Source organism: Andrena cerasifolii, chromosome 9 (genome assembly GCF_050908995.1).
Source record: "Andrena cerasifolii isolate SP2316 chromosome 9, iyAndCera1_principal, whole genome shotgun sequence".
Lineage (NCBI taxonomy): Eukaryota > Metazoa > Arthropoda > Insecta > Hymenoptera > Andrenidae > Andrena > Andrena cerasifolii.
In genome coordinates this window covers 4,391,249-4,415,236 of record NC_135126.1, presented here as the reverse complement: position 1 = coordinate 4,415,236, position 23,988 = coordinate 4,391,249, and the positions used below count along the sequence as shown (strand labels likewise).

The window sequence follows — 23,988 nt, the reverse complement described above, 5'->3', positions numbered from 1 at the left end:
ATAAACAGAGATGTACATTTACGGTGGTTCTTATTTTCGACTTTTGAAATTTTTTCCTGGTTTTCTTCGCGGCACCCCTATAATAGTTTAAACCAATAAAAAAAAACTGTGCAAAGTTTTAGCCCGATTGGGTAAGGGGAAAAGGAGCCCCTGGGCCCCCGAACGTTTAAATAATTACTTAAGAGCGCACAAAGTCGATTCTATTTAATTATCCTTTAAGTTATTGAATACGTCAAGAAACATGTCAAACGAAAGTTGTGGATCCAGACAAGGAGCATCTTTTGTAAGTATATTGTATTTATAAGCGATATGTCAAATTCGCGCCATGGCTCCAAGTATGCCTGCTGTATGTGCGCAGTAGCGAGAGAGAATGCGAGAGAGAGAGTAGCGAGTTAGAAAAAGAGTAGGGTCACTCGGGGTAATATGCCACTACTCAATAATTTTTGGCCCCAAAAACGATATAATTCGGATCATAATTAAGGATATTACGTGAAAAGCGTGAAGAGCGAAACCGCGATCACAAAAAGGTAAACGATTAAGTTTAATTGCGAAAGCCAATTAATTAGTTACTTTAGTGGAAATATTAATCCCAGTGGCTATTACTGTGACAAATAATGTTAACAACATTTACACTAACCGCCCAGTATAAATTATTATTAACTAGAAGGACTCGAGTAAGTATTATATCTTTATGCGAACGTATAAACATTTTCACATTGCGCACGACTTTAAAGAACTCGAGAAGAACCAGGATCTGACATACCCGGGACAGAAGAATGCATTGGATGTCAATCTACTCTATGCATACATGTCTCGTCTGTGATTGGATGTAAAGCCTATTCTGTAATATCATTTTGAATACAACATTTTCAAAAAGGATTTCACTAGTATAAAATATGAATAAAAATAAGAATAAAATGTGGAAATCCTTTCCGTATGATATTATGTCTCTACTATATCAACTATATTTCAATAATGTTACTATTATTAAATAAGAATTTTCTAAGAAAAACGTTGAAAACGTGCAAACTCATTGATATTAATCTGATCATTCTTATCGCTCACTTTTCTGTTTTCTCAGTACATGTGCAATGGGATTGTTGGAGAAAGAAGTTAAATCCGTCAATAAATCTAAGATACCAGTGTGCCAAGTGTCTCTAAAAAGTTTAGCCAAAACTTTTCCAACAAAGCAGATAAGAAATTATCAGGCTATTTAGTATACGTCAGCTGACGCAATATATCCTTTAAGGCCTTAAATCGGGTTCTTTCATGTTTATTACACTATTTTTGGCAACAATAACAAAATCGAAAATCTTATAATACCCGGCAAGATTGAGGGCGTTCACATGCAGTCACATGTATCCTAACACACGAACGACACTGTATCAACCGTGTCAACAATCAAGATGCCTCTGACTTAATCCTGTAAAAATTTTGCGTTTCATTTGTCAACTAACAGAATTTCGTAACATGGCGTAAGCATCGAAGCATCAATTTCGTTAAGATTCAAAAGCTGTCATCGATCAGTTTCAAAACACTTTATTCCACATCAATTGTAATTTATACAGAAAAATAAAGCTAACCGCAAATGCCACAGATTCATACCTTTTCGTATCTTAAAAAATCAGCATTCAGGATAGCGCCAGTATGGTGCGAGATTTTTAATCACTAAAACCCCACGGCCACCCCTTGCGCTTTGAGGAGGGTGGCATGTACCCCTAGTAATGAAACGTACACTATCGTATTATTACACATTTCCTTATTCATAAACACAGTCAGAATGTAACGAGAAAATAGTAGAAGCAATTTCCTTCAATACTGTTGATATGTTATCATACTATAAATATATATATATTCTAATACATAGGGATATCGTCGCTGAAAATTTTATAATCATATGCATTATATACTCATGCTAAAATTATATATGTGAGATCAGTGAGAAACAGAATAAAGTGTAAACACGAGGGTGTAGTGAAACCATTGTTTATAAACTTAACTATATAAATCTACAAACTAAAACCAAAACTGCAACCGAAATTAAAACTAACACTAAGAACAAATCTGGTGAGCCACGGTTGAACAAAAATTTATCGCAAACTATAAGCATGGCTACTTACGCCACTAAGAAGTGAACGTAAGGGTTGACATACCAACGATAGCATTTATAAATAAATTGTTGAGCATCGGACAAATATCATGCTTTCTAGAAAATATCTACGCAAAGACATGCCGACGCCGTTTACAGGATGGAAATCCCACGACGTGGAAACACGCTGAGGTCCCTCGAACTATTATTCAACCACTTTGTAGGTTCATTTGTAGGATGCGCATTTGAGGGCTCGGATGCAATAAGGGGACTAACGCTCGAAAATGCGAAAGAGTATTATCCAAACGCTAAGAAATATTGGAAACTTAAATATTGTTAAACTGTATTTAAAAAAATATATTGTTGTAAAGCGCGTCACGACACACATTTTTCCTATTTACAGTTTGTTTATCGAATCATTACTTCGAGCTAAAAATTATAAACAAAACAGTTTTCATTGTCCAAAATCATACATTTTACGGCTTCGCTGGAGTTTTCTAAAGTTATATTTTAAGTCTCATAACGATCCCTTAATATTTACTCAAGCTATCGCAATTTATGTTTAAAGAAATAATGATTTTGGACGATGAAAAATTGTTTGTTTATAATTTTTAGTTCGAATAGTAATGATTCGATAAACAAACTGTAAATAGAAAAAATGTGTCGTGACAAGCTTTACAACGCTATACTTTTAAAAATACAGTTTAACAACATTTAATTTTCCAATATTTCTTAGCGTTTAGACAATAATTTTTCCCATTTTCGAGCGCTAGTCCCCTTATCGCAACCGAGCCCTGAACTATTATTTTTTTAGCAGTTCGAAAAATGCCTATTTTTAATCGCCGGCTTAAAATCACCGCACTTGGGGAAATTTGATGGCACCGGCGGCAAGTCCAACAATTCTCCAATCTGCACAATGAGTTCCATACCATCCATCTGATGATAAACGAAGTGGCAGTGGAGTAACCAGAATCCTTGATAAACGAGAAAATATTCAGTTTCTTGCCTGACTACGCAGCCCCCTTGCTTCAACAATTCGTCTGCAGAACTTTGCAAACTGGCTCTAATCAAATTTTCTTTTAACATTTGCCAGTAACTTCACTTTGTACTGTAAGAGGACAGCAAACTAGAATAAGCAAGCTTATTACCCACCTGGGTTATTCGCATAGAACCGGTATATAACGTATCCGTTGTTCGGTATGGCAAGAGTATCCTTGCCAGGGGGCGTCTTGAGATTCATTTCGATTTCATTGTTAGCCTCGAGCTGCCGGACGTAATCAGCAGTTATGAAATCAGTGGCGTTATCGACTGTGCCAAATGGTTGGCCCATGCTTAGCACGCGGAATGCATGCCCGTGTAAGTGGAAAGGATGTTGTATCGACCCTACCTGAACTGCGATTATAATAAAACACGTGCTCAATTATAGACAGTAAGAATATTTTGCGAAAGACACCAGTACCTAGGTACGGCCGAAACATTTGCTTTACTACCCACTGACAGGCGTCCCTGTCAATAACAGCTTAAATATTTAAAGCCGAGGCAGTATGCTCGATTACTTACAGCCATCGATAAGTGCAAATTGAACAAGTGCATCCTTCTTAATCTTTATCAGATGAGTGCATGTGGCAGGCCTTGTGTTGTTCCCGGGCGGCAGGTTTTCGAGGTTGCAGAATTGCTTCGAAGGAATATCATTGAACTGAGAGAGCGGTGGAGAAGCTGCGGCTTCGTAAGATATATTGTTCACTGTGTCAATCACCATTACACCCGGCCGTGGAACTGTCGTAAAAACCGAGAACATAAGAATATTATTAGTGCAACGTGTAAATGGCTTGCGCAGCAATCTCCAGCAATAGGAACAAACTGTAGCGATGCTAAAAGATGAACATTGTTGAAGGAATGACTTTCATGTTGTACCTGAAAAGTCACTGTAAGTGTTAGGCTGGAACAGCTCTTCGAGGCTATAGCCGTACGTGCCAACAGTGAAATAGTATTTCAGGTCTGGTTCTCTCGATACATTTTGATCATGACGAATCGCAGAGTTGAGATCACTGATGCAGATTGTATTAGGATCAGAGCCATCGCAATTACCTACTGCTGGGTTCAGAACCTGCGATTTAATTTGTCATCAGTAAAAATGCTGCACCACCCCGATGTTCTAGATTCTCCATGGAGGTATAGTGGTATGTAACACGAGAAACAACTTACAATTCCTTGGGGGAGTCCATTATTATAGCTTGGTTGCGGTGTAACTGGTGTCGTAGACGCATTAAGATATTGTAACGTAGCTAGTTGTTGGATACCGGGAGTGGCGCAGAAACCCCGTGCACGGAGTTGGATCCAGTGTGCACCGGCAGTTGCATTAGTAGTTATTACGAAATCGTAGCGCTCCCCTGCAAGGCGACAAAATATAACGAATTTATTCGTGGCATACGTCAGCTTTAGACGCACACAAACAGCTCGTACTAATGGGTGAAATTGTTAAAATTAGTGTTAAACAGTTATCGAGCAGAAATTTTTCATACACTATTCGTTTATATCGTACCTGGGTAAGAAACGATGGAAGTTACTTCGACGGGGTTTATAGGCAGACCATCCACCGCGATCACTGTCAAATTGTGGTTTTGAATAGTAAACTCTGCCGGGCAAACAGTACAGAAGGAATTAACCATACGGAAACGATAACGTTTTTTAGCTTCCACGGTAATAACTTCTAAAGGAGTAGTTGTTGTGTTGCCACTCGGGTCCTAAAGTTTATCATAAGTAATGGTTAATCTTTTTATTTTAAAACAGGCTCGACTATAATACTGTTCTAACTGAAAGCAACACTCACTGTATATGTCCCTTTTCCATTGATAAGCACAGCATCTGGAAGCTGACCGACTACACCAGTCTCACGGCCTGGATTGCGACTCGTAGACTCTTCGTGCATCCAATCGGAGAGAAAAATTACGTGATTTGATAAATCGTAGTCATAAAGCTGGGAGTTAGGATCCTGTTCTGCTGGCTCGCGAATAATTAGAGTACCGGCAAAGCCGTCCATTTTCTGCAACCCCGAATGAGAGTGCCAGAAATGGGTACCGCTGTTACCCGCATGAAACTGGTACCTGCGAGAAATTTAACATTTCGCTCTGATAAGTAGCCATACCTCGCTAATAGTCCTAACAGGCCTATAAGCTACGTGACATATTGTTACTTTTAATTACCTAAACAAATCCCCGGCATCAATGGGGCACTGCGTTACGAAGGGTGGCCCGTCGTAATACTGGCTACCATTTTGGAACACGCCGTGCCAGTGGATTGTTATAGCTTCTTCCTTTATTTTGTTCAGAACATCCACAACGATGTAATCACCTAAGCAGGCCTGTATGCTTGGTCCCGGTATCATTCTGTTCACTGTTAACGCCATACGCTCCACTCCATCAAGAGCCACGCATTGGCAGTTGGGGCAGATAGAATTAGTAACATTTGGAGTGCAAAGTTGACACGCCCTAAGAATTAATGCACAGAATTTCATCACAATTTGTTATTCAAGTACTGTAATGTGTACTTGGTACCTAGCAACTTTAACGTCAGTGGACGTTTGAATCGCCTGGTATTACTTAATAGTTTCAGATTACCTTTACGTGCAGATGAAATGACAAGATCGTCTCGATAAAATTAAATACTTACGCGTCGTTAACGGGGTAACGTTCAACCGTAAAGCTGTAGTAACAAGTTTTTGGTGTATCGCCGGCACGACAGGTACGGGCGCACTCGAGGGCATTCGATAGAGTAGAGTCGTTAACAATCTCAGAAGTTTGGCAAGTCGTTTCGTTAATAGCTGTCATGCCACTGACACCAGATACATATCCAGCTACTATGCCGTGCTTGGTTGTTGAAGTGTTGGCCCCACCTGGAATTAGACAAGCACGTTAAAGGACATATTTGAAAATGTTACTGTAAGCCGTTGTAAAGCGTTCCGTTTTGCGGGGCACCTCGAATTAAAAGCATTTAATAAACTTAAACAGTTCATCCTTTTGTTCGTGTGTTGCGAATAGGACAATTATTTCTGTAGTTACTCGTACCTTGTTTGGGTTTTTGTTTTTTTTTTCTATACCCTTGCGAATCGACCCCAATAACTAAAATATGTATGTGAAGTGTACAAATCAGTATGACATAACAAAGGCTCTTCGAGTGATCGGATGGCGAATAATTTTTTGGAAAAAGTTCATACCACATAGAACACACGCGCTGCATAGCAGTATTCCCCTTAGAAAGTTCATGTCTAATAAGAAATATTTCGACTGCTCCTCAGATCTGGATGCTGCCCCTTTTTATACGATCCCAGAAGTACAATTAGAGTGGTTATACATTTTAATTTCGTGTTTATCATTGGTGACATTGACCGCATTCCTGCTTACAATCTATTTGCTACGTATGTGAATAATACTTATATGTTCGCGTAAAGTCCTTTTGATTTACAATAGAGAATTATAAGACTTACATCTTAGAGTGGTTCCCAACTTGTGGGCCGCGAATTGTTTTCTGGGGGTCACCGCTTCACTTTTAGTCGACGATTCTTAGCACCTATTTATTTTAAATGAAATTTAATAATAAGGCGTTTCGCTACAGGTGGTAAACCTTTTGGGGCTGAATCTACAGTCTAAAATAGGGCGAAAATATGGAATACAATTTTTTAATATCGCGTTTCGTTTTCAAGAAAAAAGACTTTGAATTTCATCCGAGTACGCGCGCGCCGAAGTTTGTATAGTTTTAGGCGCCTCCGATTAACTAAATAAATAAAATAAAAGATAAAATAAATTCTCTCTGCTTACTCTAAATTTCATTATTTTGCGAAAAATGTATATTTCTAATCTACTTATCTCTGTGTCGAAGACAATATTCTAAATTTAACTATAATATGACTTTATCAGGCAAAGTGTTTGTAGCATAAACAGAGATGTACAGATACAGTGGGTCGCAAAAGTATTCGGACTCACTCTTTAAAATAGAATAACTTTTTTAAAATTCATCCAAAAGACTTGAGTTTTTTTGAGAAGCTAAATTGGCTCATCACAGGCTCAGATAAAAAGTTGAAAAAGCGACCATCACTATGTTTTTCGTTATTCCGACCAATTGTAATTTTTTTTTATAACGGCGAAACACGTCACCTACTAAACTAATCTTTCTAGCTTCTCAAAGAAACTCACGTCGTTTGAACAAATTTTAAAAAACTTATTCCGTTTTAAAGGGTGTCCGAATACTTTTGCGACCCACTGTTAGTGGAAAATGTATATATAAGTCTTCTGTTACTACTGTAAACCCTCCTATAACGTGGTACTCTCATAATGTGGTTTCCATATAGGTACATAACGCGGTACGAATTAATATGATTTTTACTGTGTAATTCTGAGTTTCTTGTAACATGATTGCCATGTGACGCAGTACGAATTAATCACGTTAATGGAGGGTTGATTTATCCTGGTACCTTTGAATAAGAAGGGATTCAGCGATAATCCTAATAGGTACTCTAAATTTTATAATTTTGAATCTGACCCTGTTCACACAGAATTCTTAGAAATTAAATAATAAATATGTAATGCGTAATCGTATTTACTGGGAACCGACACGCGATCAGATAAGCTACGGTCAATTTATCACAGCTGAACCGACGCTAATCAATAAATTCAAGATATGCGTTATATAGATTAGCAGAAATGTAACAGGGTTTCACTTTCTGTCATCATGTACGCGTTGATCGTACTTTTTATGGTCTGCTCGACTGTTAGCGGCAATGGTAACTTTATTTGGCCCTTCACTATGCGTATATTTCGAAAATTGACGGCGCGGCGCGGCGTTCGAGAATTAAATTCTTCGTTTTATGAATTATGATTGCAATTCTAATTATTAACCTTGTTTCATCAACGTCCTTTGTGGTATTTTGTGTAAGGATCGCTGGACACGCGTATCGTTGGTGGGAATAATGCACTGGACGGCAAGTACCCTTACCAAGCATCAATAAAAATACATGGTTCCCACATTTGTGGGGGATCTATTATCCACCATCGATATATATTGACTGCTGCTCATTGTATTAACACGTAAGTATCAATTAACACTACACTTTTGGTTACAGCTAAATATGAAAATGACAACAATCGACCACGATCTTCAAAATATAATACAAATAGATAGTGTTAATAGATATCTTCGTGTAACTTACATTCTAATTACCGAAACACTATATAGTCCACTTAAAGACAATCGGAAATAAGATCAGAGCACTTAGATACAGAATAAATTGAATAATTCGCTGGAGCTTACCTATTTCGTCACGAATCTCTGTCGACTAACAGTTCAATGCGGCGGAAAATAATTGCCAAACGCGCGTGAGCTTCTTTCATTTATTTTCAGGAATAAGTATGGTATACGGTTGTGTCCTGGTTTCTCCAATTTGTATTATTAAAACGAAATTCTAAAAAAGTTGAAACTGTAATAGTTACAATTGCCCGGTCTAAAATTGAAACGATAAGATCCCCATGATTTTCTACATGTTGCTCGCAAAAATGCTTTTCCCGCCATTGTTCGATACGAGTTGATTAAGTAGCAAATAAACCAATGTGACCTTAATTGCACGCACTATTTGAACAGTAAAACACAAAATTAGCGAAGCGCGAGTGAAAGATCAGGAAGTATGTAGCATCCGCTGTGAATTGTAGATACAAGTATCAGCGACTTGCGTTGCTCGTAAACTGTACTACCAAAACCTACTATAGATTGAAACGAGCTCTTATCGTCGATTGTTTGCGATCCTGATAAAAGAAATGTAAAGTGCCTTGTTAAGGTGGATATTCGAAGGGTGTTGAAAAATATCTAACGTTACCAGGTAGCCAAATTAATTAGTAACAAAAGAACAGCTTGAGAGACTTACAAGTATATAAATGCTTTTTGCAAACAATGTGAAGTATCTACATTATTAAATTAAGCAAATGTTTTCAAATGAAACAGTGGCATTGATAATATCATTAGCTATAAGTGTGCTTATAAAAATTCACTAATCTAAGCACGCAAGTTTGCAGCGTACTGCTCAACGTTTGCAAAATTACCGTTGGGACCAATCGTATATTCGGGGATGGAGATACATATCAGGCCCAAGAAATGATGCGCCACCCGTCCTACCGCGAATCTGTATTCGATAATGACATCGGTCTAATAAAAGTGGATAGAGATATTATATTCGGTATCAAAGTTCAACCGATTAATCTTGCATTCACATATGACGTTCCTGCAAACACAAGTGCTATCGTAACTGGATGGGGAAGACTAACCGTAAGTGACAAATTATTTGCATTAACGCAGAAGACATTTGGAAGTATGTAAGCGAATGAAGTAAACTTAGTTGAAGTAGAATTTCAACGTAATTCGAAGCAATCTACCAGCGCACAATTAGAACCCCAAGTGGGAGAAACACTTCCACAGTTTAGAATAAACGAATTATTATACAGAAAACAAAATTTTCTCGACTTCTTCAGCTGTTCAATTAAATATCCTGAAAGTTTCAAAAAGATCCATTGAACCATTTCTTTGAAAAAAAAATCACAAATACCACCTCACTTTCGTCGAGTTACACGAGACTCCCAAGTTCTGCAATAATGTTAGTAGAATGCAATTACTGTTGTAACAATACTTCCTGTTTCAGACAAACGGAACGGTCCCTTATATAATGCAAGAGCTCAATGTAACTATAATATCGCAAGCTACGTGCTCGCAGGTTTACGGTTCGGCTATAACTAAACGTCATCTTTGCACATTTTTAGGACGAAACAAGGGCGTTTGCAATGTACGTAATTTATAAATTAATAACAGGAATACAATGGACGTTCATAATGTTTTTAATAGTACAATAATTAAACTAAAAGGGAGCCGACATTCTCGTAAAACGTAAAGTCACCGTATTCATGGTTGGTCCACGGATAATTCTCCTATCCTTCGTCATTCAACCACTATCAAAAATACAATCCACACACTTCTTATGAATCGTCACTGCAGTTGGTCAAACAAATTGAATACCGAATTAAGCAAACGATAATTGAGAAAACGCATTACACAGATGACTCATTCAGTGTCAGATGTATAATACGAATTATACATAATGCACCATTCACCTGTTCTATCATAGAACAGATGAGAACAAATATTATGACCCATCAGTTTGTTTTGTTTAACCGCGAATATTTCTAATTTCATCTTCGTCGAGGGTGAAAGTGACGTCGCTGCGATTGTTGGTCTCGCGAAAAGCTTGCCGGGTTTTATCATTGATTTCTTATCGGTATTAATGTTACTTACTTTAGGGTGACTCTGGTGGTCCTCTGGTTGTGAACAACGTACAAGTCGGAATCGTTTCGTTCGGCCGTGCATGTGCGCTGGGCTATCCCGACGTGTATACCAGAGTGTATAGTTACAAAAGCTGGATTACCAATGAAATATATAGGAAATCAACAGGTGCAGGAAACGTGCATCGAGGGAGTTGGACTGCGCTAATGCTGGCAATATCAACGATCGTGTCGTATTTACACTTGGCCTCGTAAGGACATTGCAATTTAGTGAATCTCGAATGCGCAATCAAAGAAGAGACACTATAACGTGTGCACCTCTTACTAATTGCAGGTGTATTGTCAACGAAACGTATATTACTTAGTACAATAAATAGACTCCTTTTATACCTTCTAGATACTTTAATTACAATTTATACAATCAGGCATCGAATGATAATAAACCACCGATAATGTAGGAGTAGTTACCGGAAGTAACCACGATGCGGAAAGAATTTAAACCCCCCCCATCCTAATTTCTATCTTCCTTTTACGATGATTATACCAATTACATTTGTTTTTATACCATTTTAATTGGTGGCAGATAATTGCCACATTTCGGGAAGTCCTTCGGAACAGGCGGCAGATCACTTTGCTCTCCAACTTGCACGATAAGAGCCATACCGACCAGTTGATGGTAAACGAAGTGGCAATGGAGCATCCAGTATCCTTGAAAGTGAGAAACGCGTTGGATTTCATTTACTAGTGGCAAGTGGCACTGTCGTTACCACGGCAGCCCGATGTCTCGATGTTTTTCAATCGAGAAATATTGGGTTGCAAGGGCAGCCAAACGAAATAGCAAGCTAACGTATCGCGTACCTGGATTCGTCGCATGGAATCTGAATATCACGTATCCGTTGTTTGGTACGGCTATCACGTCTTTGGCAGGAGGATTCTTCAGATTCTTGCGTATCTGGTTGTTCATCTGAAGTTGCTTCAAGAAATCGATGGTCAGCGTGGTGCTGTTACTTGTGAACGGACCCAAAGGTGTACCCATGCTGATAACACTGAACGCGTATCCGTGGAAATGGAAGGGATGGTATATGTCCGGCACACCGACTGCAACGATGGAACAGATTTATAATGTCCGCACGTGCAATGTGATTAGCGCGCATGCCGTAGACACGCGCACCTCCTAATGATCGTTATGTCGCGTGGAATAATATACCCGTGCGATTTCATGATTTGCCCGTAATTAGCGCAATTACAGTATACGTACATTGATCGATGAGTATGAATTCCACGACAGCGCCCAGTGGGACCTTTATCAGATGCGTGCACACGCACTTGTCTGTGCAGTTTCGCGGTAAATTATGAGAATCGCAGAACTGGGAGGGAGGCAGATCTTCGAGCTGAGAGCTCGGCGGGGAAGGTGGGACAGCGTACGATATTCCGTCAATCATTGTAGCTACTTGGACGCCTGGCGCCGGGGCTGTTGAAGAGATTTAAGAATATTATGTAACAGAATCGACTGCCAACACGCGGATACGTTGGAATATTGATCCAGAGCGACTCACTTAGGAAGTCCTTGTACGTTCCCGGTCTGAAAGCTTCATTCGCTGAATATGCGTGGAGACCTATGGGTAAATAGAACTGCAGGTCCGGCTTTGGTTTCAAGAGAACTGGAGGGAGCGGCACGGCACTCTTCAGTTGCGTGATGCAAATTTCATTTGGAGCCGGATTGTTGCAATCGGTCTGTATCGAGTTCAATTTCTGTGGACAAGGGAGGATCCCTCGCGTTACGGATGGCAGGGCAACTTGGTACTCTCGGCGTAACAACTGTACCGTTGCAGGTTTTATATCGTTAGGTACATAGAATGTTATTAACTACTCACAGCTCCTGGATTAAGCCCACCAATGTAACTAGGCGGCGGCGTGGCCGGCGTCGAGGGTCCATTAGTGTATTGCAATATAGCTAACGATTGAATTTGTTCGTCCGCGCAATCGCCCAATGCCCGAAGTTGTATCCAATACGCACCAGGGGCCTGATTAGTGTTTATCACAAAGTCGTACCTTTCCGCTGCAGAAATTACACATTTAACAACGGGAAAGTTACTCTACGTAGATGTGTACTGCGCGCTGATCATGGTAAACGTAATTCCAGATTGGTTTTAAAATGGTCAACCAAGTCGTACCTGGTAATGAAATAACGGAATTCACTACAATAGGTTGTACAGCCACACCATCAGTGGCGATGACAGTGAGTTCGTGCCCTTCGATGGTTAATTGTGCAGCGCATACAGTACAGAACGAATTAATTAGACGGAAACGATATCGTGAATTAGCGTCCACTGTGATAACATCAATGGCACCGGGCGACAAAACTCCCTGAGTGTTCTATCGCAGAAACGAAATTTTAGTATTAGTTACCACCATCTCGTTACTCTTTTAAAATTCTACCTTCCCATTATGCATAAGAAAAAGACTCCTATCTTAACCCTCCGTGGTCTCACCTTTTTATAATCACAAATTGGTCACATGGTCACTGTACTCCAGCGTCATGTCTGACAAGGGGAGGACAGGGTCGATAGTCATCGATTTTGATGAGCCTAGACGCGATGGATCTATGTCGAAAATAAGTAAATAGGTGTCCGAGCGTTTAAGCCAATAACAGGCGTTAATAATAGAGATATTTACACGTAAATTATTAAACATTTCATAGTAGCCGTGGGGTTTTAGTGGGTAAAAATCCCTTAGTACCCTGATGCCCCCGGGGGATTCCCCTCTGAAGGCGTGGGGTGCCTTTTGAAGATTTCCCCACGTTAAAAAAAGGATAAATTATTTTTTTATAAATTTTTTATAAATTTTCTGCGATTGGCTTAAACGCTCGGACACCTATTTACTTATTTTCGGGTATAGATTCATCGTGCCAAGGCTCATCAAAATCGATGTATATCACACCCTGTCCTACCATTGTCGTATTCTTGAATCTTTTAACTTTTGAGTGATACTTGTACATTTTTAATACTCATAAAACCATGCTCTCTTAGTATTTCTTTAAAAATGTAAAATTCGACATGTTAACATTTGTATTTGAAAAAATAGTTGTGGATAAAAGCGATTCTTTTTGTTAAAATTCACAAAAAAACTCACTATAAATTTACAGAAATATTAGCAGAAACATATACTAGGGTGCGATACACCCCGTCTGACCACGACGGGTCAGACTCCAAACGATACGTCCCTCACTTTTTCTTCTTACCTATAGACGTCATTTCATTCTCTCGTCCGTAAGTAACAGTATTATTAAAAAGCTGATTGAAAAATCCTATTTACCGAAAGCTGTCCTTTCCCATTGATCAGAACTCCATCAGGGAACTGTCCTGTGATACCGGTCTTGCGGCCTGGGAATCGTTCGTCACCTGATTCGTTCATCCAATCGCTGATATGGATCACATGATTTACTAGATCGAAATCGTACAGGTGTGCATTCGGCTCCCTCTCCGCTGGTTCCCGAACGATCAGAGTTCCGGTAACGCCGTCCAACTTTTGTACGCCCGTGTGAGCGTGCCAGAAGTGGGTGCCACTATTTTGCGGGCGGAACTGATACCTGTGTGAAATATCTCGTTAAGTCTAAACAATTCGCGAAACTCCTTACAACTCAACGATACGATTCATTGCGCGTATTCCACGATAAGACTCGTTGGTTACCTAAACTTATTCTCAGCATGGATCGGACACTGGGTTAGATAGGGCACCCCATCGAAATATTGATCGTCCTGTTGGAAAATCCCGTGCCAGTGGATGGTTAAATCAATCTCTTTCACTTTATTCACGACATCGATCACGAGCTTGTCACCCTTGCAAATTTGTATAGTTGGACCTGGTAGCATTCTGTTCACAGTTAAAGCCATACGATCCACTCCGTTGGCAATTACGCACTGGCAATTCGGGCAGACTTGATTGGTGAAATTGGACGCGCATAAATCGCACGCGCTTAAAGGAAAGGATAAAATTCAGTGTAGCTTTGTCGCTGTGGTTATGCCTAGTTACTAAGTAGAATATTTAAGTTTTAAAGTGGCACTGGAACGTGCTCTTCCGTTGCGAGGTGGAGGCATTGAAGTCTCCCAAATCTAGTCTCTTAAGTAAGTAGGGATCTGTTACGATCACAGACTCGAAATTCCTTGGAGATACTTACCGGCCGTTGATTGGGTATCGTTCAATGACGAATTCGTGATAACATGTCTTCGGCGGCTCGCCAAGCTGACATGTACGGGCGCACTCGAGGGTATTGGATAGACCGGGATTTTTGCGAATCACAGCAGTCGAACAATCATCCGGGTCAATGGGCGGTATACCGCTGACACCAGGTACATATCCAGCTAATATGTCTGAGCGGGGCTTGCAATCAGCTACTACTGAAATTTAATAGATGACGGGACATCTCCTTCGTAGGACAGGTATGTAGAAATTCTACAGGGGCCGTCTTTAAATTACGTAAGGATAATTTTGGCGATTTCTTAGCCACTCCTTCCCCCAGTATTAGACTTCGTAAGATTTTACATTCCAACCCCCTTCCTTACGTAATATCTTGCACGTTGATTTTTCCAGTTATTAAAATTCTTTTAAAGGTTCATATAACTCATTTAACTGTGTCACGTGTGTGCGATGGAGCATCGTGTTTTAGGCTACTCGTATTAAAAAGTACGTTAAAAAATATTACGTAAAATGCTACCCGACTCCTTCCACCCCCTTTCTAAGAAAACGTAAGAAATTCGCAACCCCCTCCTCCCAAAAAATCGTTACCTAATTTAAGGTCAACAGGGGCGGATTTGAAAATTTTAATTTAAAAGAGTTGAGGCAATTTTAAAATCAATCCAATACGACAACTCACGCGTGAGTTTGATAATCTGCTGCATAAAAAAAAATCTTAAGCCTTTGCGATTAAACCTTTTTCAATTTCCTTCGCCGAAATTTTGCCGCCCTAGGCTACAGTCTACTTAGCCTATATTGAAATCCGCCCTTGGTAGTCGACAAGTAATAATAAAGTGGCAGTTGAGAATTCGCTTTATTAACAGTATTCTTTTATTCTAATCTATTGCATATATAAGTGCAGAAAGAGTAGAAAAAGAATTCATACCTGTGATAATGTACGTGGCACATAGAAGTATGCTGCTTAAAACCCGCATCTTGATTGCGAAATAATACGACTACTCCACGTTGGGATTTGGTTCTTCTTCTTATATAGCGGTGAGGGCATACCGATTATTTGAACAGTTTCCTCGATGCGCAGGTGGACATACTTATCAAATGCAATTTCTGTTGTCCTTTTCATGAAATTTATTGTTGGCATTAATAGGGCAATCGCCCATTATGTACGCCCATTATAACGCGTGTGAAGGCTGTTAAACACGTACGTTATAATTTTGTATTACTAGGCGCGTGGCGGCCTTTGTGATTATACATATCGCCACTTGTGACACAAACTACGTACTTTAAGCGATGTGTTTTATGCAACCTGTCAAATATGCTTCGGTAATATTGATTAAAAAATTACGCATCCGCGCCTCGCGTATCACTACTATCGCCACTGTACGTTCGAACGAACTCTTTCGACGCTATTTCAGCGAGAGTCATCATCACGATAAACTCATGCTTCATCTGGGATGTGTCGGGCTAGGTACCACTTTATAACATTCGTGATCCTCTTCGACTGTATCGCGAGGCCGATTCAGAATATCGGACATATATTTACTCTACGTAATTACAAATAATATCGTCGCATTGAACTCCCTCGTGGTGTGCGCAACACATAAAAATTCAATTATACGCGAACACTCTGTGCACATAACTATAAATTGGTAGCATTCAAGACCAAGTCTCCAATATTTACCATGAATGGTCAAACGATTATTGACCATTCTGCTTAATTGTCGTCCTCCGTTTTCCACTTTCTTATATAAGTCTAGTGTTTTTACAATACTCTGAAACGTGTGTCGTTTTTGCACGTCGTCATTATGATATATGTATACGAAAAGAAAGATGGTATTGTTGACGCAATTGGAAAATAGCTGTTAATGACACTTTACATTTGGAAGGGGACTTAAAACAGTGCTAGAGTAGAATATAGTAAACTATTATCTAGGGAATGATATTCGCGATAATAACTTTTAGAGGCATTTCAATAATCTAGTTGTTGCACAGCCAGCATTTTTAGAGGAAATCAGGTCTGCTGTGAAAGAACGTGTGCATTGGAAACTATACAGGGGTATACATCTCTAATCTTTATTAGTTTATTTGTAATACCTGTAATCTGCAAATAGGGTACTGATGAAGCTATTCGTTTATAAACCTTTTTAGTGTTAATCGGTAACACCCGCGAAAAAAGTGCGCGTGCAAAATGTGAAACGGTGTAAAGACTATTTTATTTATAAATTGTTTGCATCCTGCAGTATGGATTTCATTTTCTATAAAAAAGAAAATGCATAATTCATTGAAAAACCAGAGTGTGTACTAAAGACGCCGTCACATTTGTTCCAACTGTATTAGGAAATTGATAACTAATTAAATATAAACAAAATAATTGCAAATATCACATCGAGAATTAGTCCAGGCTCTATATTTTGTGATACACCTCCAAAAGTACATAGAATAATAGTAGAACATTGATAAATTTGTAGTAATTATTTAGAAGTTGGCCTCCCTCACCGATTTGCATGAAATTTAAATCGAAATATATAAAGCAGAAAGTGTTTGTGTGTTTGTCGTCTAAAAACTTTCGAACGGTAAACTTGGGGGTCACAAAATGTGTCCCAGTTTATTATGCCTTGCTAATCCACATAAATGTAACTATTTGAACAAAAAAATTTTTTTTTATAAAATCAGAATTACTATTTTTCCCTTCGATATTTACAATGTTTTTGCTTATAAAATAGTAATTATCAGTCTCCCGAAATGGTTGAAACAGATGTGACGTCTGTACCAAATACATGCTCGTATTTTTTATTTAGGAATGTATTTTGCGGGAATAATTTATGCACTTTTTCAATGAGATCTTATCAGTTGTATGACTCAGAGGCGATTTGAAAATGTAGATGAGGAAAAATAATCTTCCACACATTAGTTTTAGCATATTTATTGAATGGCAGAATTTGAACACATTTGAGATCTTTCTTGTATAATTTGCTCAGCATGATACACTTTCCAGCAAATTAGGTAATCTCTAGTTATTTTAAATAAAGTGTAGTAGTTGATGACAAGAAGTAGCGTTATCGATAGCACTTGATACCAATCAGTTGTGCGTAGTAAAACAAACAACTGTCCACCCACAAGGAGTAGTTGTAGACCCAACAATGAACAGAGCAACATTGTGGGATTACTGAATAAGGCCTGTATAAAATAATAAAGACAGTGTGTGTAAATTAAAGTACGATCATTTTTGCGATGTAATCGTGTAGAGTACGATAATAATCAGTAATAAGATAAGCGAGTATCCGCGTAACGTACATGAAATTTGTAATGATTTGAATTTCCTGGTTCTGCCACGGTACACAACCCCTCCGAACGATAAACTTCCTTATTGTGCCTAACTATCGAACCGTGCGGCCACAGAACTGAATCATTCCATGCTTGCGCATAAGTATGATTATTTCGGTTTTCAATCTTAACCCATCGGCCTAGATGTAACGCTGCTCTATGTAAGACATCACAGTACCTAAATAATTAGGGTATTCATCAGATTTCTGGAAATGAATTTTTTAATACACCATTCACGTTCCGAATCAGCTAAATAATAATGCATGCACACTTTATTTAACAAAGGGCTCCCCACAAGTTAGTTACACAAATACGAACCTCACTGGATAAGCTTGAGAGAAATGGGTACTTATTCTTCCGAGCCAGAACATAATGACATGTTGTACGACCCATGAAACATTGAAATGTAAATGCTGCGGTACAAATATGATAGGTGCAATGCCACATACGTAAGCGCTACTAGAAGATGCAAACAGAGCTCGTTTCAGGCGGCGATTGAAGTCAGACCTCAAGGTTGAGACTTCGGCTCTGATTGCCGACGCATTCAATGAGCAATTATGTAAAGGTTTATCTGTACAAAAAGAAACGACCATTGTAAATTAAAGGTATGATCTCTTGAGATTAAAGTGACCAGACGTCCCGCATTTGAGCCCTTTGTACCGCACTGAAAAGTGTCCCGCAAAGTGTCCCGGATTGGATAAGTAATCTTTTACATTTTCGCAGTGGCATAAAGTTACTGTTTCCTCTACATTTTTTGTTGTGAAAAAAGAAATATTTTTAATTTCGTTTCAATGTATCACTTTATAATCACAAGTATGTATTTTTAAATATATTGCAAATGCTTTAATAAACTATGGAAAAGATCTCCTCACGGATCTGTTAACCCTTTTTTTTTGCTTGCTATCCCGCATTGGAACAGAAAATATCTGGTCACTTTACTTAAGATGTTACTGGGAATGGAAATTACCCATCAGGTATTTTGTTTTCTTCTCATCTTTACTATATAGAGGTGCTGTTGAAATATCGAAGAAGGGAGCAGCACTCAGACCAAACATTACAAAATATACAGATAGACATCTGAAACAAAGTACATAGAATAAACAATGCTTCTGTGTTTATTTTTATATTACCAGTGGCGGACTGGCCAGGGTGTTAGCTTGCCTGATGGCAAGTGGACCTTGTGGGACCCCTTAAACACTGTATTACTAAATAATATATATTTATGTCACAAAAATTTTAATCGTACATTTTGTGACTTATGTAGTTTTTAAAAATTTCATTTATTTTTTATAAAAATTAAATGATAACCATGTAGTTGTGGGTGGGCCCCCCTTTGTCTCCTAGCAACCAATATTTTTAGACCCAGTCTGCCACTGTATATTATTTGTTATATCGAATTCTGAATACACAGAATGATTCTGAGAAGATAATACATACGGATAACATAAGTAGAAAATCTTCATAGAATTATGTCTGTCGGCCATGTGGTAGAGACACCAACACAGTACACTCATCACAATGATTAAGAGAGTTATCCTGAAAAATAATATTCTATGCATTATCTGCACACATAGTTATATAATCCACGATAATACCTCATAATTTTTTGAGCAGCAAGCAACCAACGAACTGGTGACGAAATATCAATAATCCGACGCATTAAGGAATAAATAAATTGTCGTGTAACCATAGTTATAATAAATATGAGCAGATAAGGATCTATTAAATAAAAGTTCTGAAACGATTAAAGTTATGTAGATTGAAGAACGCATGATATTGAACATACAATGTAAACATAGCAATTCGAGTAACGCACCATACTATAATTGTTATAAGAATGAGGTAACCACCACACAGTTCTATATAAATTAAGCATTTGCAAAGAAGCTGCGATAATTGACACGATCAGGGATAAAGCTTCGAACGTTAAATGACTATCCATAGGTACAACTGGTACAGGCACATGTTTCGGTACCAGTGTCTTTATTCCACAGAATTCTTCCGACTTCTTATCATCCATGCAATTCCCGACTGTTCTCTCTCCGCTGTTGCTTCGAACGGCGACATTTGCAGATCCAGAAAAGCCAGTTTGAGATTTAGTCTGACCATTCCGACTAGCAGCATTGCGTCTTCCACCGGGCATAGTGTACAAACTTACATTTCAGTTGGTCTTTTCCAAATAAAGGTTTGCCATTGCCTTTATATATCGTTAATTCAGTACATGCCTTCTCCAAATATACAAGCAATGTGAATTTGGTAGAAATATAAATAAATGTGTACAGGATTCTGATCCGATTCAAATAACTTGAAATTTACAGCAGTTATACCAGCGGCCATGGCCGTGATTGAAACACCGGTTCCCGTGAAATCACCGAAAGTTAATCACCACGGGGCGGCGTACTGGGGAAAGATGGGTGACCCCGACCACTTTGTTGTCTCCCGGTGCGTCGCTGCTGCTGGGACCCGAAGGAGAGAGGAGGGAAAAAGGAAAAAAATGTGGACTATCGTTCGTTGGGCAATATAAGCGAAATGCTTGAAACGCCATCCTGTGTGTTAGGAATACACAGGAAAACAAAAAAATACAATACAGCAGTTGTAAGTTGTAAGTTCTGTTCTGGGTACAATAGAGACAGACATGTATCCTCACAGACTTGGATTTTTAACATCACTTCCAAGCACTTAGAAAATGCATTGAGGATTCGAATGGAAGCATAATGGTATCGAAATCAACATAACTACGTTGAGAACGGTGCTTAAAAAGTAGGCGCCGTCGCTGACGGTGCTCAGCACCGATATTTTCGGTCCTCGCCCTTCGTCGTTCCTTTTCCCAGATAGCACGCAGACGTCTAAAGATGCCCGTTCAGACCTAAAACGGACGAACAATTGACATCTTTAAAACATCGTAAAGGTGCAATTTCATGTTGATGCTCGACGCTCGTTTTGAGCGTCAAAGCCAATCACGTGATCACATGTACCGATCGGTCCACGTGACTTTCAGCATCAAGCGGAAAAGCTAAACCAACTTAAACTCGGTTTAGACCTTTAGAACGGTGCAGCAGGGATGCTAATAGCGAATTCGGTATCTCGCACTGACTCAGTGCTGGTGCCAGAAAATGATCTCGAGTTGGATTGGTTGTATCTGAAAGAGTCGAAGATAGCTCTATAAGAATCAACCAATCCAAGTAATTTTCTGGCACGAGCACAGAGTCAGTGCGAGATACCGAATCCGCTATAACGCAGCGCACCCTGTACGCAAAACTTATGTAAATTGCACCTGATATAAGAGGATATAAACAAAAGTTATAATAAAACTGAATTAAAATAGATTTTTAACTATGTAATTAAGATTTTAATAGATATTAAGCCTGCATGATTTTCATTAACATTCTCCTGCACTAGAAATTTATATGTTTATGAAGCTCGTTGTGGAAAATATGAAGGTAAACGCAAATTTGTGGTTTATTTGTTAATATTTATAGCAGTGTTATAATACAATACATAAATTTATCTCTTATTCTTCTATAAAAGTACAGAACAGCATAGAAACTGTTTAATCATCCCGAGCATGTCGACACGTCTGACTAGATACGTTTAGTGGACTTATTCTACTTCGGAACATAAAAACCGAACACTCTATCGGAATTATTAATTTTTAAATAGTGTTAATAAATCTACAACGCATTAAGAAATACCCTTCAAGTATTGAAGAAATTACATTTCATCTTAATTTTTCAATTCTTTACTTTCTTATCTTTTTTCTCATATACTATTTCGTCTTGAACTCATCAATGAGCTCTTTCAATTCGAATCAGCGTAGTGTTTGTAGATGGCATTATTAGTTGCATAAAAACTTTATATAGGTTACGGAACAAAGAAACTGGATACCTTAATAATATGTAGTACAGAAACAATCCTTATATTATTCAACGTATCTAATAATATTTCATAAAATGTTTACAAATAATCATTTGTACATATATCCGCGCAATGACGAGTAACTACTTACAGTGAAGTGACAGTGCATATCAATCATGGTCACGATTCTCTTGATATTTGATTAAATTATGAAGACGCAAATAGTAGCATAGCGATTGATAACTACAGAATATTATAATAAAAACGTAGGTGCTTTTTTACAAATAGTGGGCATTCATTTCTCGAACAATTTTATTATAATATCAGCAGTTTATGTCTTGATCAAAAATTCTTTTCCCTTTAAAGTAAAGCTTTCCTAATTTCACTTCGAGAGAGTAATGATTTCAGCAGAGTCCTTTTTAAATTTTATGATATAAACATTGTTGATTAAACGATGTTCTTTTATATAGATGTTTAATCCTATACAAATAAAACATGAATGTATAGGAGTAGAAGATATTAACTCTGATGGCAGGATTAATACATCAATGTTCATTACTGAAAATGATTACAAATACAATCAGTTACCACAGTTTTGGGGTCATGCACAATTGTCAACTGAAATACAACCGAAAACTGAAATTGATGGTCAACACAGTTTATTTCGAACAGAAGTGGGTTTTATAATCTTAGCATATATTATATTTTATAGCTATACACAGTTTCATATAAAATTATAAATTACTTGATAAATCGCGATCCGACACTTTGTTGGTAAAACCGACGGAGCGTAATGTTTGTCCAAGCTAATTACGCATATAAATATTTTAGGAAAATGAAACCTTAGCGTACATGAAAGCAAATTATGTGCAAAATGGTATGATATTTCAAATTAATCAGGAAGGAAGTACAAGTCTGAATCACACAAATCAACAATGTCATTTAAACATTGCTCCGAAAGTTCAACAGCCGCAAGCCCCTCAAGGTGCCCAACAATCCAAGCTTGCTAATCAAATGCTGGCGATTTCGGAGTCGATACCTTCAATAAAGTCTAACCGTCCTGGAAGGCCAGCTAAAGGCTCTTCCGAAGCGAGCGTAGAGAGGAAAGTTAAATGCCAATGCGAAATATGCTTCAAAGAGTTTGGGCACAAAAGTAATTTATTTATACACATGAGGACGCATAACGGAGAACGGCCTTATAAATGTAATCAATGTGAAAAGTGTTTTACGCATAGTGGGAATTTAGCTATTCATATGAGAACGCATTCTGGTGAACGGCCTTACGGTTGCCAAATATGTGGGAAAACATTTAGCCACAGTGGAAATCTATCCACGCATTTAAGGACTCACTCGGGTGTAAAGCCTTATAAATGTAGTATATGCGGTAAGGAGTTCAGACATAGCGGCAACTTATCGATACACGAAAGGATACATTCCGGAATAAAGCCATTTCAATGTAAAGTTTGTGGAAAGGACTTTTATCATAGTGGAAATTTAACGACTCACATGAAGAAGCACACTGTGTATACTAGCAGTGGCGTTAATCAATGTGAAAACAACGCAAGGCAAGCAATATGCCCCGCAGTGAATTTTAACAATATCGCACCATCAAATTCATTTAATAATTTAACACTGAGTCCTACTACTGATATTAAGCTAATGCCTAATGCAAATAGCATTGTTCCTATAAAAAATGAAAGTAACGACGGATTAACCAGTGCAATTGAGATATAAATGTGGATATCAATTTGAATATATACAGAGGGTATAAATAAATATTCCACTGATGATTTTGCTTATAAAATTCATTTTATGTATGTATGATTGACAGTAAAAAATACCAGAGTTCATATTTGTAAGTTATTATAAGTCTGTGCACATATTTGTGGACTTACATTTAAGTTTTATACTGGAAGAGGTAAAAACTTGGTGGATTAAAAATATGTGAATTAATTTGGAATATATGTGAAATTTCACATAATACAGTAAATAATTATACATACATAATTTTTTATGTAATAACACTATTGGATAAAATTACTTTTAAGCTTCCGCAGCGAGTAATCTTTTATTTAAATTCCTTAGGTTGATCATTGCCTGCTAGGATCATCTTAATAACATACTCTACTATTCTTTATTATGTTGTAAATAATTTAACATGATAAACAAATATATTTTATGTAAGAAGTTATTTTATTGTATCGAATACAAATCGAT

The 23,988-nt window shown here is 38.1% G+C and overlaps 5 protein-coding genes across 12 annotated transcripts; 2 read left to right on the top strand and 3 right to left on the bottom strand.

Annotated features, from left to right (window-relative positions):
• Nucleotides 1–2,892: 2,892 nt before the first annotated feature.
• Nucleotides 2,893–6,573, bottom strand: LOC143372966 (uncharacterized). Its single transcript, XM_076819671.1, has 9 exons — nt 5,759–6,573; nt 5,293–5,577; nt 4,920–5,193; nt 4,632–4,833; nt 4,295–4,479; nt 4,004–4,196; nt 3,650–3,865; nt 3,242–3,481; nt 2,893–3,063 (listed from the first exon to the last, which is right to left on the bottom strand). Exons 1-9 carry the CDS (start codon nt 5,914–5,916, stop codon nt 2,900–2,902), a joined length of 1,917 nt encoding a protein of 638 aa, XP_076675786.1. The 5' UTR covers nt 5,917–6,573; the 3' UTR covers nt 2,893–2,899.
• Nucleotides 6,574–7,722: 1,149 nt separating this feature from the next.
• LOC143372928 (chymotrypsin-2-like) lies at nt 7,723–11,061 on the top strand. Its single transcript, XM_076819603.1, has 5 exons — nt 7,723–7,865; nt 8,019–8,169; nt 9,148–9,397; nt 9,768–9,908; nt 10,420–11,061. The coding sequence occupies exons 1-5, from the start codon at nt 7,814–7,816 to the stop codon at nt 10,654–10,656; spliced, it is 831 nt and encodes a 276-aa protein (XP_076675718.1). The 5' UTR covers nt 7,723–7,813; the 3' UTR covers nt 10,657–11,061.
• LOC143372922 (uncharacterized) lies at nt 10,784–14,805 on the bottom strand (the record flags this gene model as incomplete). The annotated part of the gene is made up of 9 exons (XM_076819577.1): nt 10,784–11,109; nt 11,260–11,499; nt 11,660–11,872; nt 11,958–12,153; nt 12,276–12,460; nt 12,576–12,777; nt 13,717–13,990; nt 14,092–14,376; nt 14,579–14,805. Coding segments are annotated over 9 exons (1,971 nt in total), but the record flags the coding sequence as incomplete, so codon positions are not given.
• Nucleotides 14,806–17,499: 2,694 nt separating this feature from the next.
• Nucleotides 17,500–20,260, bottom strand: LOC143372981 (transmembrane protein 39A). 2 transcript variants are annotated; one of them, XM_076819697.1, is made up of 7 exons: nt 19,733–20,260; nt 19,512–19,651; nt 19,354–19,467; nt 18,884–18,993; nt 18,235–18,487; nt 17,887–18,094; nt 17,500–17,769 (listed from the first exon to the last, which is right to left on the bottom strand). In XM_076819697.1, the coding sequence occupies exons 1-7, from the start codon at nt 20,057–20,059 to the stop codon at nt 17,515–17,517; spliced, it is 1,407 nt and encodes a 468-aa protein (XP_076675812.1). In that variant the 5' UTR covers nt 20,060–20,260; the 3' UTR covers nt 17,500–17,514. The 2 variants fall into 2 exon arrangements, with proteins under 2 accessions (XP_076675812.1, XP_076675813.1); XM_076819698.1 differs by having other exon boundaries at nt 19,354–19,452.
• A 965-nt stretch (nt 20,261–21,225) lies between these two features.
• Nucleotides 21,226–23,823, top strand: LOC143372926 (uncharacterized). Of its 7 annotated transcripts, none has more exons than XM_076819596.1 (4): nt 21,338–21,356; nt 21,925–22,037; nt 22,242–22,445; nt 22,603–23,823. In XM_076819596.1, exons 3-4 carry the CDS (start codon nt 22,242–22,244, stop codon nt 23,503–23,505), a joined length of 1,107 nt encoding a protein of 368 aa, XP_076675711.1. In that variant the 5' UTR covers nt 21,338–21,356; nt 21,925–22,037; the 3' UTR covers nt 23,506–23,823. The 7 variants fall into 7 exon arrangements, with proteins under 7 accessions (XP_076675707.1, XP_076675711.1, XP_076675709.1 ...); XM_076819594.1 differs by lacking the exon at nt 21,338–21,356 and adding an exon at nt 21,471–21,615; XM_076819592.1 differs by lacking the exon at nt 21,925–22,037 and having other exon boundaries at nt 21,226–21,356.
• Nucleotides 23,824–23,988: the final 165 nt, after the last annotated feature.